General features: G+C 26.5%; 2 protein-coding genes across 2 annotated transcripts in view; both read right to left on the reverse strand.

Moving 5' to 3' along the window:
* The window catches only part of plcb4a (phospholipase C, beta 4a), a 59,837-nt gene extending 52,854 nt beyond the window's left edge, over window positions 1-6,983 (reverse strand). Inside the window, 4 exon segments of the mRNA XM_073827097.1 lie at window positions 3,051-3,194; window positions 3,529-3,588; window positions 4,969-5,049; window positions 6,895-6,983. Of these exon segments, the coding sequence (XP_073683198.1) occupies window positions 3,051-3,194; window positions 3,529-3,588; window positions 4,969-5,049; window positions 6,895-6,978 (369 nt within the window). The 5' untranslated portion in view covers window positions 6,979-6,983.
* A 10,142-nt stretch (window positions 6,984-17,125) lies between these two features.
* plcb1 (phospholipase C beta 1) overlaps window positions 17,126-18,738 on the reverse strand; it is a 79,653-nt gene continuing 78,040 nt past the window's right edge. The window contains exon 23 of the mRNA XM_073827514.1: window positions 17,126-18,008. Within this exon, the coding sequence (XP_073683615.1) occupies window positions 17,805-18,008 (204 nt within the window). The 3' untranslated portion in view covers window positions 17,126-17,804. The remainder of the gene's footprint in view (window positions 18,009-18,738) is intronic.

Consider the following 18,738-nt stretch of genomic DNA (forward strand, 5'->3'; position numbering starts at 1 on the left):
CATCAATGGATGTGAATGGGTGCCGTCGGAATGAGAGTCCACAAGTAAGTATCTTGAGAAGACAAAAGCTGCGTGTTTGTAAGACACAAATCCATCAAGACATTTTTAACTTCAAACGGATAAAATATGAGTCTGTAATTTTTAATAATGCTTCCTCAATCAGTCAAAGGTTTCTTTTGCTCACCAAGCTTGCATTTATTTGATCCAAAGTACAGCAATAACAGTACATTTTTTAAATAGTTTTACTATTTAAAAGAACTGCTTTCTATTTTAATATTTTTTTCAAATGTAATTTATTCCTGTTATTTTAAAGCTGAAGTTTTAGCTTCATTACCAGTCACATGATCCTTCTCAGAAAAGCATTTATTATTATTTTTATTATGTTGAAAACAGCTGAGGAAATTTTTTAAGGTTTCTTTGATAAATAGAAATCAAATTCTTGATCCTAAAAATAAATCAAAATTTTTCTAGTTTAACAGATATAAATATATATATATATATATAATCTGTTAAAAATATAAAAAAAGATTTCTATTATATAACAGATTTGTATTATTTATAATTATGAATTTATATACTTTTTATTTAATTATTTTCATATATTTTTACATATTTTATATATTTTATATTTATTTTATTTATATATAAAATTGTATATTTGTTATATTTTTATGTATATAAATCATTCAAGCATTTAACAGTTTGTGTTTTATATATAAAAATAGAAAAATTAAATAATAGTAAAATTAAATCTAATAAAAATGTTAAAAAACTAAGATTAAAACTTCTCTTTATATTAAAATAAGTAAACTAGTTCTAAAAATAAATACATATTTTTTCTGGTTTAACAGATTTTTTTACATTATAAATGTGTTTATGATCACTTGGTTTAAATTTTTAAAATATTTCTGAATTTTACTGTTTTTGCTGTACTTTGGATCAAATAAATGCAGGTTCGGTGAGCAGAAGAGACTTCTTTAAAAACATTAAAAAACATACTGTTCAAAAACTTTTGTGGGTACATGTTTTCTTTATTACTGGAGTAAGTGTTATTATGAAGTATGAACCACATAATTTAGCTAAAAACCATCTTAAAGATGCAGCTTTTGAGTGATGTGGATTACTGTGATGTTTTTATCAGCTGTTCTGACGGCACCCATTCACATCCATTGGTGAGCAAGTAATGGAAAGCTACATTTCTCCAACTCTGTTCCCATGAAGAAACAAACTCATCCGCATCTTGAATGACCTGAGGATGACGACATTTTCAGCAAACGTTCATTTCTGCTTGAACCCTTTAAAAATGAAGCACTGGGAACAAACCCATTAAATGATGAAGACTGAAGGGCTGCATGAATGAACGAGTGGACAATGTGCTGTAAACATATTGCCATTTTGTAAACATGTTTTCCTGGTTTTATGAGTGCGCTATTTTTGCACAGGATTCCAGGACATAAAGGATGCCACATCTAATGCTCTCCTAATGCAAACACTCTTTCTTCCCAGAAATCTAATAATGAATCAAGCACATGTTTCAGACAAAACACGGGGGCGAGACCAGCTGATGGTCCCCAAGCAGCAGCTGCTTGCTAGTTCAACACAAGTGCACGCATCCCAGGGGCCACGAGCGGACCCTCGAGAGGAGCCGATAACATCAGCAGTGCTTTAAGACACGGCAGCGGTGACAGGCGGACACAGTGACAGGCGGATGTCAGGAGCTGGAATTAGATGCGAGTTTGATGACCTTCCTTCAGCTCAAATCCTTCAGGGAAAGGTTGAATCTTCGGTCACTTTTTCTATATTTAATCTGACAGATTTTTCTTTTTCTTTTAATGTATTTATTATTATTATTATTTATATATACATTTTTTATTTATAATATTTTAATATAATATTTTTTAATATTATAATTATTAAAAAATTTAAATATATTTAAAATTATAAATTATTTTATATTAGAATTATTTAAATTTATACTACTGTACATTGTTTAACAGATTTGCATTATATTTATAATTATAAATGTATATATTTTTATGCTTGATTATGCATACATAAAATAAAATGTAATAAAATCTAATAAAATCAGTTTAAAAACTATCAAAAATGCACAACTGCATTAGATTTATAATTATGAATTTATACACTTTATGTTTTAATGACCTTCCTTTATGATTATGTATTATTATTATGTATTATTACTGTTTATATATTTATATTTATTTGTGTATTCATAATATTTATATTTTAATAAAATACACAGAACATTTATAAAAGAAAATTTAATATATATATAAAATAGATATATATAAAATATAATAGAAAATAGAAAAATTAAATATAATACAAACTGTTAAAAACTATATTATTAAAACGAAAAGTAACTTTATTCTTTATATAAAATATGTAAAATAAATATATATAATATACTATTTATATATAAAATGTTTTATTGACATTTTATTATATTTTATGTATTTAAATGAATGAATTAATAAAATAAAATAAATAGAGCAATTAAATAATAGTAAAATTAAATCTAATAAAATATAAAAAGATTTATATTATATAACAGATATGTATTAGATTTATAATTATGAATTTATATAAATATATTTTTTTCATATATATATATATATATATATATATTCAAAATTAATATTATTTATATATAAAGTGTTTTGTTGTATACTTATTTATTTCAATATATTTTTTCATATTTATTATATATGTATTGTTTATATATTAAACGTTACATTGACATTTTGTTATATTTTATATGTATATATACCAATCATTTAACAGATTTTTGTTTGATATATAAAAATAGAAATTAAAAATTTAATTAAAAATAGAGTTGATGCAGTGACTGAGAGTCTAGAATATTTTGTGATAAATCATAAAAACCAGTGCTGGCATCCAAATATGGCTAAAAAACCTCTAAACATATTTAACAGATTCATCCAAAATAATTACTCAGTCCATCTTTTATCTCTGCTTGTATATGATGTTTTCCATCATTAATCACAGCTAGAGAGCACAGACGTTACCTTAGCAGTGCTGCTGTTTTGCGTGACCACGTACATGAAGCTCAGGTTCACCAGGTCTGTGCCGCTGCATATGCAGATCATTCTGCCCTCCAGGTTACTCTCACATTTTCCTGCGGCCTCCAACGCCGAGAGGATCTTTGGGTCCTGAGTTCATGAACACAGAGATCATCATTAGCTCTCAAATCACAACTCAACCTCATCAAAATATACAGTTCATTAAAGTGCTGTCAGTCTGGTTGAAAAATGAATTAACGAAAAACATTTACCTGAGGAATAAAGCAAGATATTTCATGCAAAAAAATGCACAGTGGCACTTTATTTTATTAATGTCAAATTGATTCAATTTCAAGGCTGGTAATAAAATGTCAACTTTATTTTCTTTGGAATAATGTGCACGTATTAATCATTTACATTAAGATGAGGAAGAGGAATTAAGAAAGTAAATCATTTGGGTTTCATGTTGAATTAATAGTTTTACCTTTGGTACACTGGTATCACGTATGCTGTTGATCAGAGAAAACTCTAATACTTGACCTTCCTAAGGATAAAAATATGAAACAAATCACAATTACATTAGCATGCTTTTATCGCAATCCCTTGTGTTACAGGAGAAGAGTTTGTTTTTTAAATGTATGAGCCTGAAAAATATAGGAATTTAAATGCAATGTAATAATTAAATTAATTATTATATAAAAATCATTAAAAAATATATATTTTTAACTTGCATTTAAACTTAGATTTTCATTTAAAGTGCTAGGAAAGTAAAATAAAAAATAAAAATGCCCAAAAAACATTTGAACTAAAATTTAAAAAAAAATTAAAACCAATTCAAAACATTTATTCAAAAAAAAAATACAATTATCCTAGTCATGCAAAAAAATAACACTGACTGGTATAAAATATTGTAATATGTAATAAAAACATGTGATTTTATTTTATCTGTAAACTATAAGATAAAATTATTGTATTTCTATATTTATTAGCTATACACCAAGATCATTTCTAATTTTCATCTAATTTAACCTGATGTGCTAATATAAAAGAAATAAAATAAAATAATATAAAACTTTAAATATAAAAATTGAAAACATTAATAAAAACTATAATAGTATGTTTAATGTGCTAAAAAAAGTATGTAATAAATAGAAAAGCCCAAAAAAGACAACAAAAAGACTAACATTTTAACTAAAATAAAATAAAAAAAAATAAAAATGAAAACCAAAACATATATATTAATATATATATAATTTTTTTTTTTTTTGGTAAATTTATTAGCTATAAACCAAGATCATTTGAAATACACCAAGATCATAAAAAAGTATAAAATAAATACAAATGCCCAAAAAAGACAAAAAAAGTGTAACATAAAAAAACACATTTATATAATAGTTATCTCTTTAATAAATTTCCAAAAAAGAAACAATCTTGGTGTACAGCTGAAATTTATAAATAATATAAAAACTATTAATCACATAAATTATTAATATTTTTAAATACAAGTGTTATTTTTTACATGACTGAGATACTTTGTGGTAGTTTTTTTATTAATCTTTTGAATTTGCTTTTACTTTTACTTTTTTATTTTAGTTAAAATGTTTTCTTCTTTTTATTAAAAAATAAAATACCAGTCAGTGTTAATAAAATAAAATAAATTTAAATAAAATATTTATTTTTTCAGCTATACACCAAGAACATTTCTAATTGTCATTTAGTTTAACCACATGTACTAATATAAAAATGAAATAAAACAAAAATGTAAAAAAGGTCAAAATTAAAAAACTAATGTAATGTTAGTTTGAATATAATAATAAAATGTGAATTATACACCAATGCAACTAAACTAGTTTTTTTTTTTTTTCTCCTAGCAATGCAATTTTTGACTTATTTTCCAGAAAAGACAACTGAGATGCATTCTCACCTTTCCTTCACTTTTCCACGTCAGGAAGAATCCAAAAGCATCCACTTTGAAAAAACAGTTTGATTCAAAGACAAACGGATCCTGCAAACACCAGAAATAAAGCAGAAATAAACATTGAGCTACATCTGAAACATGTTTGTTCTGACATCACAACTTCATTAAACCGGGATGTACTATTTTTATAAATGTCTAAAGGATTTCATTGCACTATGACAGTTCACTGAGATAGAAGCTATGAGAAACTCCTTATTTGTGTCAATTAGGAAGGCAGAAAGAAATTTCCTATTTATCTTCTGCTGAATTAACGCTCCTTGTTGCATCTTGGGAAAAAATAAACAGTGTAAAATAAACCACCTTCATAATGTCAACACAATCAGCATTCCATCCCCATCCACTGAAGCATTCAAGAGATAATGCCAAAGATATAACGATAACAAACAAATAAGTATGAGTTTCATTTCATATCGATAGAGAGAGAGACCTCCGAGCGCTCTCTCAGAGCCTCATGGGAAATCTGTACGCCGCTTTAACAACTCAGATCCAGTCTCTGACACGTCGTTCATGAGAATACATCCTTCCAGAAAACTTTTATTCCAAGATAAACTTCTCCAGGCCGAGCGAATGCTCCCGAGGGACGAATGTCTTTGAGAACACAGATGTTCACTGTATCCTCTGCGTTTAAAGCCACCGGCGTTCAGTCCACGCTACCCCAAACATATCATAAAACATGCTATATTAAGGGCAGCTAAGCTGTAAATTTTGTTTTATTTAGTCTAGCTTGAGTAAATACGCACAAGTCCCTAAATAGAAAACAAAATTCTTACTTAATCAAATGCATTTAGAACATTTGCAGTTTTGTAATAGTTTTTTGTATTGATTGTTTTAAAACGGACTCATTTTTTGGGTATTATTATTATTTAAAACCAATGGAACATAATGATTTTATTTCAATCAGCAAAAAAAAAAAAAAAAAAAAAAAAATTAAAATAGTTTTTTTACTTTAGAGTGGAAAATATAAAAATAAAACTGTAAAATGACAGATTTTTGTAAATATATAAAATTTAAATGATTAAAAAAAAATAAAATGTAGTTAAATTATATTTTAATTATTACCATTCATTTACTACTAATGCTATTAATTTATACATTTGATAACATCTTCTAAATATATATTAATAATGAATTTTAAATAAAAAATAATACATTTTAATATACATATGAAATGATATTATCATGAAATAACATAAAATATAACTATTATAAATAAATAAAAATATTTTTTTGCATTTAATTGCATTTAATTCTCTTAAAAATGATTGACTTTTGTAAATATATAAAATCAAATTATTTAGAAAATAATTAAAACTGAATATACAGAATTAAAATCATCCAAATTATATAGAAATTACTGATATTCTCCTAAAAACAAAATAGTATAAAAATATAAATACAAAATTAATTTAATACAATATAATCAAAACAAAAATGTAGTTAAATAATATTTTAACTATTAATATTAATTTACTAGTACTACTAATTTATATATAATAATTTATACAACTGATAATATCTTCTAAATATATTAATAAAAAATTATAAATAAAAAATTATACATGTGAAATGATATGTTTATGTATATATGTTAGATGTTTTTGCATTTAATTGCATTTATTTCTCTAAAAAAAGATAGACTGTTGTAAATATATCAAATAACAATTATTTTAAAAATAAATAAAATTTACTACACATAAATAAAATCATATAAATTATTTTTAAAAAATAAATATATGATACATTTTAAATAGTTTATGTATACTATGGTAAATCATGTGTACAATATGCTATGTGTATTTATGATTTACCATAGGACAAATATATATTTTTATATATCATACATTTTTTTTTAGCAATCATAAATATTCATACCTCATCAAATCTGTCCAAATATGTCCCTTCCTGCATGAAATGAGGAACAGGCCGCTGCCAGTTGAACTCGTAGGGTTTGGCCATTTGACCTACAGGACGGAAAATAAAACACAAGCATTCAGAGCGAGAGCAAGAGTGTGTGAATCTGAGATCAAGCTCAGCGTTTTAATCATCTCAGTCCTTTATGGGAGGTCCATCTAAATCACAAGGCCTGAATCCCAAACGTCCAGCACAAAACATGCCTGCACCAACACAGGATGTGCATTTTGTTTTAAAATACATTTCAGCATTACTATTATTGTTGCTCATTACAGCACTTTTGCACATTCACATATTCTCAAAAAAATGTAAATCTAATCTTGCAATGTTCATAATAGTGCATAAAATAATATCTGCATCACAAACAACACAAGAAAGATGAATAAACATTATTTTCAAAGTTGTAAATAAAATTTTTATTATTTCAGTTTTTCTACTTCAAAATTTCATATTTAATTTATTATTACTTGCTACTTCTTCACTCCTAAAAAGGATATTAAAACAACATTATTAACATACTTCTGTGTTCTGTGTCTTTAATTGTTTTTTGTATTGTTTGTTTTAAAATTTACTAATTTTTAGGGTATTATTATTATTAAAAAACAATGGAACATAATGATTTTATTTCAATCAGCAAAAATAAAACCGTCATGATTACTTTGTATTTCAAATAAAGCTTTTTTTACATTAGAGGGGAAAATATATCAAGTATTTGTATGCATTAAATTTTCTTAAAAATGATAGATTTTTGTAAATCTATAAATTCAAATTATTAAAAAATAAATACAATTTTAATATACATAAATTAAATCATATCAATTTTACATAAATGACTGATATTCTCCTAAAAACAAAACATTATAAAAAATATAAATACCTAATTAATTTAATACAATATAATCCAAACAAAAATGTAGTTAAATTATATTTTAACTATTACCATTAATTTACTACTATTAATTTCTACATTTGATAATATCTTCTAAATATATCACATACATAAAAATAAATAAATACAAAATAATAATACAGTGCATAAAATAATGTCTGTATCACAAACACAAGAAAGATAAACATAAAAAAATAATTATGAAAAAAGTTGTAAATAAAAACACCATTTCAGTCTTTCTACTTCAAATTTTCATGTTTAATTCATTGCGTTATTCCTGCTCATTTTCTACACACTGATGTGTTAGTTAGACAATTATGTACATAAAAAGACATAAAACATGTTAAAATAGTCAACACAAAAAATGTGTTAAAAATGATCATCCTTTTTGAGAGCGTTCGTAATTATAATTTTAATTATTACTAAATATATTATATATTAATACATAATTAAATGTTAACATATTAAATATATTATTATAATTAATTATTATTAAATGTATTATATAGGATTATATATTAATTTACAATTAAATGTTAACATATTAATTCCATTATTATTTATTCATTCATTAATATTTGTGAAATGTGAAAATGTTTCTACACTATTTTTGGCAGTGTATTATTTAACATACCCCAAATTATGTAATAACTTTAGAAAACGTTGACAAAATGACAGTGTTTTCACTTCATATTCATATCTTTATGTCATTAAAATGCTGGATTTTATACTTACGGATAATAATTGCACTCACTGCTAAATATTTATGCATTTATTTATTTAAATACATGAATAAAATAATAATAAAGAATAATAAATAAAACCACACTCAGACTATAGTCTCTAGACAAGAGTATTTCATACAAATGTGATGGAGGAGCAACTTGTCACATACATTTTAAATGTTATACATTTTCTAAACTTTGTTTACTAATAACGGTTCACAAAAAACTTACTTGATATTTAATTTTTCACATTTTAAGATTATTCTGAACTTTTTTTTTGTTACATAAATGCTTTACTTATTCATACTACGCCTTTTATCGACAAATTTCCATTGTGAAAATTGTCCCAACATGTCCCATAATAAGGTTAAACCGTTTTAATGGCCAATAATAGTGAAAATAGTCCAAAATTCTGTCCATATATAAAAAAAGGCAAATTTAATGAATATTCACTGAAGTAAAAAGTGTGACAACTAGCCCCGGTTTCCTCCGCAGTGGGAATATGATGTTTACATGTAACGCGATGCTTAAAATAATCACTGACATATGTTTAGTGTAACTTATAATGTTTTCAATGAACCATTTTTACATAAAAACGACAAAGAGTGTATATCCAAAACTGATCAGCTGATTGACAGACGATGTTTGTTGTTGTTGAGTTGATTTACTCTTAATAATCCACATTAACAATGACACACTTGAGTAATCCAGTTGATATGTAACAGATAATTCCTCACTGTCAAAGTTTACTTCATTTTATTTGGTAAAAGTTGAGTTTGTGTGTTGACTTACCCGCGGTTCTGCTGCTCCAGTCAGATTGATTTCCCTTAATGCCTGATGGGAACGTTCTAACATTTTAGACGATTAAACAGCGACACCTGCAGGCCTCCATCGGTATTACAGCACGAAAAATTACCGTATAAATATTACATTAATAATGATTCCCTCTTTATATTCCTAAAATATCATTGTTAGCAATTTATAATACGGATAGGATAATAAAAACCACGTGCAATCATCTTCTATAAGGGCCTAAAAGATCAAAACATAGCCTACTGAATGCTAAATGCTAATGCAAGTGTACTGTTTCAAATCGTGAATATTGACAAATGATTCTGAACAAGATTTCAGTCTGATTCTTCACTTATCCTTCATACAATTTCTTATGTTACTTATGTATCAGAAACTGTGTTAATATTATTAATAAATGCTACACATAGACTTACTGTAGCAAACGTCCAGTTAGCATATCATTTTGTTGTATTATTTATTTTTTTTCCAAATTGCCATTAAACTGAAGCAGTGTTATATCAGACAATTATCTTTTATGATCCTTACCAACTGTCTGCAGTGTTTTAATTGGGTTTGGGATATAAACTCGAAAAAACAGAAATGCAATAGGCTATATAAACTCAAAATTCCAAAATAAAAATAAGAATCCCTGAAATATAAACTAAAAAAATAAAAAATTCAACATCAAAATTTTGAATAAAAAAAAAAAATGAGTCTAATCACTTAGAACTATGATTTATTCAAAATTCCAAGATAAATCTGTAAATTCTGAGATATAAACTCAAATTTGTGAGACACAAACTCAGAATTTGGGAATAAAAAAATGTAGAATTCCAAGATATAAAGTATATAAAGTAAGAATTAAAACTTTTTTTTTTTTTTTTTTTTTTTTTTTACTAAATTAAAATAGGTTGCTGTGACTTTTAATATCAAACTTTAGAATTTTTCTCCCATTCTAAGAAAAAAAAATCTGAATTGACATAAACTTAGAACTATGATATAAAATTTAAAATTCCAAGATAAAAAGTCACAATTATAACACTGTTTTATTCCATGGTGGGGGAAAAAAAACTGAATTTTGAGATGCAACACTCTTAATTCTGAAAAAAAAGTCAGAATTGCGAGATAAACGCAGAATTGCATGATATAAACTCAAAATTCAAAAGTAAAAATAAGAATTCTGAGATAAAAACTAAAATTCAGAAATGTAAGATATTAATTAAAAATTCCAAGATAAAAATAGGAATTCCAAGATTAAAACTAAAAAAAATCTGATGTACAGGAGAAAAAGTCACTATTAATTTTTTTTTATTTACTCAATTAAAAAAGGTCGCTGTGACGAAAAAAATAATAATAATAAAACTCAAAATGAGATATAACCTTAAAATTCAGAGATAAAAACTCACAATTAAAGTCACAATTAAAACATTTTTTAATTCCGTGAAAAAAATGAATTGTAAGATAAAAAAAAAAAATAGAATTCCGAGATAAAAACAATTCCGAAATATAAATATATAAAAATATAAAAATGTGAGATATTAACCTAAAATTTCTAAGATAAAAATTTAAATTCCAAGATAAAAAAAAAAAAATCTGAATTGCAAGATAAAAAGTCACAATATTTTATTTTATTTACTAAATTAAAAAAGGTCACATTTTGAATTTTTCTCACAATTCTAGGAAAAATTAATAAACCTCAAAATTCCAAGATAAAAATCAGAATTTTGAGATATAACCTCAAAATTGTGAGATATAAACTCAGAATTCAGAGATAAAAATTCTGAATTCCAAAATATAAAGTCACAATTAAAACATTTTTATTAATTCCGTGGGAAAAAACAAAACAAAAACAAAAAACATTAAAAAAATCTATCAATGGCATGTTTAGGTCATATTTTACCCTAAAACCAGCAATAAATAAGAACTTATATTTATAAACAGAAGTAATGTTATATCAAATAACCATATTTTTTATGCTTACCTACAGTCTTCTGTGTTTTGATTTGGTTTGATCAATAAAATTCTTCAAAGGGAAAATAATAGACGCCTTATGAATCTGAAAAGAGCATTTAAATAATTAAACCGAGCAGTTAGAAGTGTCCTTAAAGTTTAATATGCTTGATTTATTAAGTATTAATCTGTCAAGGGTTATATATAGTATCTACTGTAAAATACATCTGAAAAGCTCATACTTTTTATTTCACACTAAATAATGAATATGTAGTTCAAAGCCCAGCTTTCACAAGAACAATTTTATTAAAACCAATGCACAACACGAGCACAACTTACATTCAACAATATTTGTCTTCCAAAGATCATGATATTTGTGATACTACCAATAGAAGTGGACCAAATCAAATGTCTTTAAATGTCAAATCGGGATCTTTTCTGTCAAAGGTCAAAAATAATAAAGTGGCATTCAGTAGCATACATATTCGGACACGTCATATCTACCTAATTCTGTAGTAGTATAAATATCTTAAAAGTGCGCTTACGGTTTATACAAAAATGAGCTCTATTCATCAACACTTTTTACATTCCACATCTAACATAGATTCAACATTCAAAGGCACAGGACTTCACTTCAAAACGATCGAAAGTAATCAGAGTCAGAAAAGTAATTCAAGTAATCTTACATTGCAAAAAGATTTTGGTCGAAAGGAAATGATGGCACGGAATTGTGGTGTAAAAAGTCACTACAATACTGAAAAAGTGAATATACAGGATTCGTTTTACATGTAAACTAGTAATTATGGGGAAATAAACAGTAAATGATCAACTTTCTGCAGCTGCTTCCCAATGACGCCACTTAAATGATAAAACTAATAGTTTAGTCAGTAACATTTCAACATTTGTGTTTTATTGATGGTTTTCTACTCACATGCATTGAAAATAAAATGAAAAGTAACTTATCTTGGCACTTTTTTTGTTGAATTATTTTTTATCCGAGATACAAACTCAAAATTCCAAGACAAAAAAATTAATTCCGAGATATACTCAGAATTGCAAGATAAAAATTTTAATCTAGGACTATAAACTCAGAAATCTGAGATATAAACTCAAAATTCCAAGATAAAAATTTGAATTCCGAGATATACTCCGAATTTCAAGATTAAAGATTAGAATTCCAAAATATAAACGCAGAAATGTGAGATATAAACATAAAATTCAAAGGATTTTTTTTTAATTCTGAGATTCTGAGAAGTTTGAATTCCGAAATATAAACTCAGAAATCCGAGACATAAACTCAAAATTCCAAAATAAAATTAGAATTATGAGATATAAACACAGAATTCCGAGATAGAAATTTGAATTCCGAAATATAAACTCAGAATTCCAAATAAAAAATAAAAAATTGAATTCCGAGATATAAACTCAGAAATCCGAGATTAAAAAAATGTAATTCCGAAATATAAACTCAAAAGGCATAAACTCTGAGATATACTCCTAATTTCAAGATTAAAAATTTTAATTCCGAAATATAAACTCAGAAATCCGAGACATAAACTCAGAATTCCAAGATAAAATTTGAATTTCAAAACATAAACTCAGAATTCCAAGATAACAATTTTAATTTCAAAATATAAACTCAGAATTCCAAAATAAAAAATTTGAATTCCGAGATACAAGCTCAGAAATCTGAGATATAAACTCAAAATTCCAAGATAAAAATTTTAATTCCTTAATATAAACTCAGAAATGCGAGATATAAACATAAAATTCAAAGGATTTTTTTAAAAATTCCGAGATAAAAGTTTGAATTCCGAAATATAAACTCAGAAATCCGAGACATAAACTCAAAATTCCAAGATAAAATTAGAATTGAGACATAAACTCAGAATTCCGAGATAAAAATTTGAATTCCGAAATATAAACTCAGAATTCCAAAATAAAAAATTAGAATTCCGAGATACAAGCTCAGAAATCTGAGATATAAACTCAAAATTCCAAGATAAAAATTTGAATTCCTTAATACTCAGAAATGCGAGATATAAGCACAAAATTCAAAGGAATTTTTTTTTAATTCCGAGATAATAGTTTGAATTCTGAAATATAAACTCAGAAATCTGAGACATAAACTCAAAATTCCAAGATAAAGTTAGAATTATGCGATATAAACTAAGAATTCCGAGATAAAAATTTGAATTCCAAAATAAAAAATTTAAATTCCAAGATAAGTTCAGAAATCTGAGATGAAAAACTGAATTCCGAAATATAAACTCAAGACATAAACTCAAATTTGCAAGATAAAAATTTGAATTCCGAGATATACTCAGAATTCCAAGATTAAAATTAGAATTCAGAACTATAAACTCAAAAATGCAAGATATATACTCAAAATTCCAAGATAAAAAAGAAAAACTGAATTCCAAAATATAAACTTGGAATTCTGAGATCTAAACTCAGAAATCTCAGATAAAACTCAAAATTCGAGGACAAAAATGCTTCCGAATGGCTCCACTTAAATGATGAAACTAATAGTTTAGTCAGTAAACAGAATGAGCAGATATTATGCAAGGTTTCGACATTTGTGTTTTATGATGATTTTCTACTCCAATCTGTCACATGCATTGAAAAGAAAATGAAAAGAAACATATCTTGGCACTTTTTTTTAGTTAGACATTGAGCATAAATATCAAAACCTTGCAAATATACAGAAAATGAACGTCAAACGTCTTCCTTGGTCCAAACTTAAATACATAACCTAACCGGAGTCGATTATTAAGATTAAAAAAGTAAAAATTGTTAACTTAAAATCTAGCAGTAGCAAATAGAAATAACAGCTAATCAAAGTGCTGAATGAAATCCCTAATTATAGATGTATGGTTTAAAGTAGAAAAGAATTAATAATCAAATTCCACTTGGCATAAAAATCCTTAAACATATCCTACATCCAAAAAACAGAAAGTTTTCAAAAGGAAGTATCACATGCTTTCTGACTTATGTAGAAAGATTGCATAATAACATGATAATACCCCGGCACATCCAAAGTGCATATCCATTTTTTCTTAGTTTTTTTATTTTTTGCCTTCATCTGCGTTACTAATTGTATTCATGACTGAGGTGAATCTCACAGATATGGAAGTTTGTTTACACCACAGGATAAAAAAAAAAAAACTTTTTCTGTATTCCGAAACTGACTTTTTCTCAGATTTCTGAGACATAAACTCAAAATTGTGATATAAACTGAGATTAAAAACTCAAGATATAAACTTAGAATTCCGAGATGTAAAATTAGAATTTTGAGATAAAAACTCAGAAATGCAAGATATAAACTGAGAATTCCGGGATAAAAAAAAAACAAAAAAAACAGAATTTCGAAATATACATTCAGAAATGTGAGATCTAAAAGTAAAATTCCAAGAAAAAATTGAATTCCGAGATAGAAAAATTGAATTCCGAAATATAAACTCAGAAATCCAAGAAATAAACTCAAAATTCCAAGATAAAAATTAGAATTACGAGATATAAACTGAGAATTCTGAGATGAAAAATTGAATTTCAAAATACAAACTCAGAATTCCGAGGTAAAAATGTTTAATTCCGAAATAACTCAGAAATGCAAGACACAAACTCAAAATTCACAGAATATACTAGAATTCCAAGCTAAAAAAAATAAGAATTCAGAACTATGAACTCAAAAATGCGATTTGACCTCAAAATTCCAAGCTAAAAAAATTTGAATTCCAAAGTATAAATTCAGAAATCCGATCTAAACTCAAAATTCTAAATCAAAAATTTGAATTCTGACATCTAAACTCAGAATTCCAAAATTAAAATTAGAATTCCAAAATCTAAACTCGGAATTCCAAGATATAAACTCAAGATTCTAAGATAAAAATTTGAATTCCAAGATTAAAACTCTTTCTGAGGGAAGAAAACTGAATTGCATGATGTAAACTTAAGAAATAGTCAGATTCTAATTTTATATCTCATAATTTTGACTTACAATTTTTACAGTTTATATCTCACATCATGTCATATCTCACAATTCTTTCAGAAGTTTTCAGAATTGTAAGAAAAAAATGCAATTATCTTTTCTGTTCCATGGTAGAAACAAACTTCCACACACAAAACCTATCAATGACATGTTCAGGTCACATTTTTCCCAAAACCAGAAATAAGATATTATATCTTGCATAAAGACAATAAAGCCCATTTCAAGATCATCATGTTTTTTTTGTAACATTTTAATGACAATTTAGCAGACTGTGCCTCAAGATCTTTATTACTGTAATGCAAATAAAAATAAATAAGGTATGCATCGTGATGTTGTTCAATTTATTCTGATAAAATACTGTATATACATGGTGATAACTGGAATTTGAGGGAAAACTATTACACTGTCATCAATTTTCGGGATGAAATGTGAGCTGGACATGTTTTGTTGAGATTCAGTCCGTCATTAAAGTGACGTATTGTTGCTAACTGGAAAATTCTGACTGTAGTAAGAAAAGAAAGCATTCGAACAGTTTCATTAAACCTCCTAAACAGAAAGCGGGAGGAGTTAAAATGGTCCCTTAATACAGCAAATAAATCACTATATGCAATTCGATTTTTTTCGAACAACCTAACGCTGTCTGTTCATGGGTTTGAAAATAAATAAAGCTTTATAAGTTGAAACACATTTTCACGAATTGATAATAGTTCATCACATTACAACACAAGCTATATTGCTGACATTTACAATGTGTAGAAGCACAAACGGCCGGCTGACTGTAAGCATGCATCCCTGAAACTGCTCCAGGTCAGTGTGGGACAGGGGTTCAGCACCTCCAGACCAGTCTGTTTCTAATGTACATCAGGACCGGTGGAAAATTCTGTTGTTTTCACAGCACTCGCAATCAAACCAAACCAACAGCAGCAAGAAGATGAATCAAAGAGTCATCATCCGATTCAGTGCAAATAAACCAGGAACCGTTCTGAAACGCTCACATCCGGATGAGTGTATCTCACAAAGCCTGGCCAGAATTCAACCCCCCAAAAAAGGATTATAATATTTAAAATGCATTATATTATATATATTTATTATGTATTTTTTTATATATATTCACCTCAAAATTATATTCTGCTTCAAGAAAAAAGGTTAAAAAAAAAATTGTACTTAATACTTATTCCCCCCCACCAAAATAGGTAATTTCTTTTTTATTTTATTTATTTTGCACCAAAATGGTCACAATATATTTATTATTGATTAATTTTGGCTAATTTTTTTTTTACAGCCCCCTTAAATATGTCTTTTTATTCAGCAAAATAGGTTTTAGCTTTTTTATTGATTTTGGGGAAATTAGGTCCTATATATATATATATATATATATATATATATATATATTTTTTTTTTTTTTTTTTTTTTTTTGTGCACCAAAAGTGGTCAAATTATATTTACATTTACTAAATTAATTTTTTCAGACTCTATCAGACTCTTACGGTTTATGTAAATAAATATGAAACATAAATAAATAATAAATGTGGAAAAGTAGAAATAAACTATTAGAGTGTGAAAATGGTCCTGCAAAAATTGATTTGATAAATGTAAATATAATTTGACCATTTTGGTGCAAAAAAGAGAAAATTATAAGACTTAAATTCCAAATGATCATCAAAAAAAATAATAATAATAAAATAAAATAAAATAATATAAAATAAAATAAACTACCTATTTTGAGGGAGAAATAAGTGTTAAGTACAATTTAAATTATTATTTTTTTTCTTAAAGCAAAATATAATTTTGAGGTGAAATATGACCCAGATTGCCAAACATAAATAAATAATAAATGTGGAAAAGTCTAATAAATTTCCCAAAATCCATAAAGAAACTATTTAAAAAAATAATAAAAGGACATAATAAAAAGACATTATTTGAGGGGTTAAAAATTTTGTTAATTAATATGAAAAAATGTTACATATTTTACTTTTTTTTCTTATTTACTTTCATTACACACCATTTTTTCTTAAAGCAAAATATAATTTTGAGTTGAAAATAAATAAAATAAAATAAAATAAAAACATATATATATATCTTATACATATGGCCCTGAAATATATTTCGGAGGTGAAATAAGAGCCAGATTGTAGTTTTGGGTTGAATTGACCAGAATTTTTTTGTGAGATTCATCCATTTAAGATAACTGATGGCTACAGCATCTCTATGCAGTATTATGACCTGCGTTCTCTTCCATCGAAACACTTTTTACTCATTATAATGAGAAGCACATCAACAGAACACTAGAAATAATTCAGATTTAAATCATGTCGTGTATCCAGTCAAGTAGAAAACAAAAAAACTAAAAACAAATTGAAACTCCCAGCGTGACATGAAGCCATTTTTTCTGATTTGACGCTGCATGGCTCAGCTCCACAAATTCTTCTCCATCTGCTGGAGTAAACACAAGCCTTATAAATGTCTAGTATGTAAATAAAGGAACGTAAAGTGAAGTGGGAAGAGATCCTGAAGGTTTGTGACATCAGTCTTTCTTCTCCTCCTCTGTGTCGTCTTCAGACTGTGCGCCCTTCTGCATGAGTTTCTCCAGCGTGGAGGAGGAAGAGGGAAGAACCTCCTGCTCTCCGTCCTCAGTCTTTCTTTTGGTGCTTTCGTGCACAAACTCCTGGATCTCCAGTGGAAGCCGCCGGAATTTATCCTGGTATTCCTGATCCAGGTCGTTCTGGAGCTGCAAACACAGGTCAGAATATTCAAGTTCAAAATCCTTTCTTTTTTTCTTCTTGTTATGAAAACAAAACTTCTTCCATGTCCAAAATGAGCATTTATTGAAACCAAACTGCAAAAATGTTTCATTTCAAAAGTTGTTTCCAAATACATGTATTGTATCCAAAAGTGTATCCAAATGTATTTATTATATCCAAATTGTATCTAAATGAATCCAAATGTAAGTTTTGTTTCCAAATTGTATCCAAAGAAAATGTATCCAAAAATGGATACATTTCAAACTCATTTTTGACATATTTAACTCTTACTGCCACATTTACACATTGGTGAAAGCTATTATTTGTTTAGAAACTTTATTTGTCTACACACAATGAGGTAATATGAAAGTTAACTAACAATAAGACATACATAAATAATTATAAAATGTAGAAAAGTCTATGAAAAAAGCTTATAGAGTCTGAGAGAGGTTGGAAAATCATCCTAAAAAAACTAATTTGACTGTTTTTGGTGCAAAAAAACTTGAATAACCTTATTACGGGATTGCAAGGGAAGGAAAAACTGACCATAGGTAAATAATAAATATGGGAAAAGTCTATAAAAAGCTAATAACAGCCTGTTTAACTCTAAGAATCAGAGAAATGGTCCCGGAAAAAAGGACACATTTATACAAAATTATATAAAATATTTAAATTTTTTATCAATTTAAAATAAATTTGATGCAAAAAAAAAACTTA

Source organism: Garra rufa, chromosome 21, assembly GCF_049309525.1.
Source record: "Garra rufa chromosome 21, GarRuf1.0, whole genome shotgun sequence".
Classification (NCBI taxonomy): Eukaryota; Metazoa; Chordata; class Actinopteri; order Cypriniformes; family Cyprinidae; genus Garra; species Garra rufa.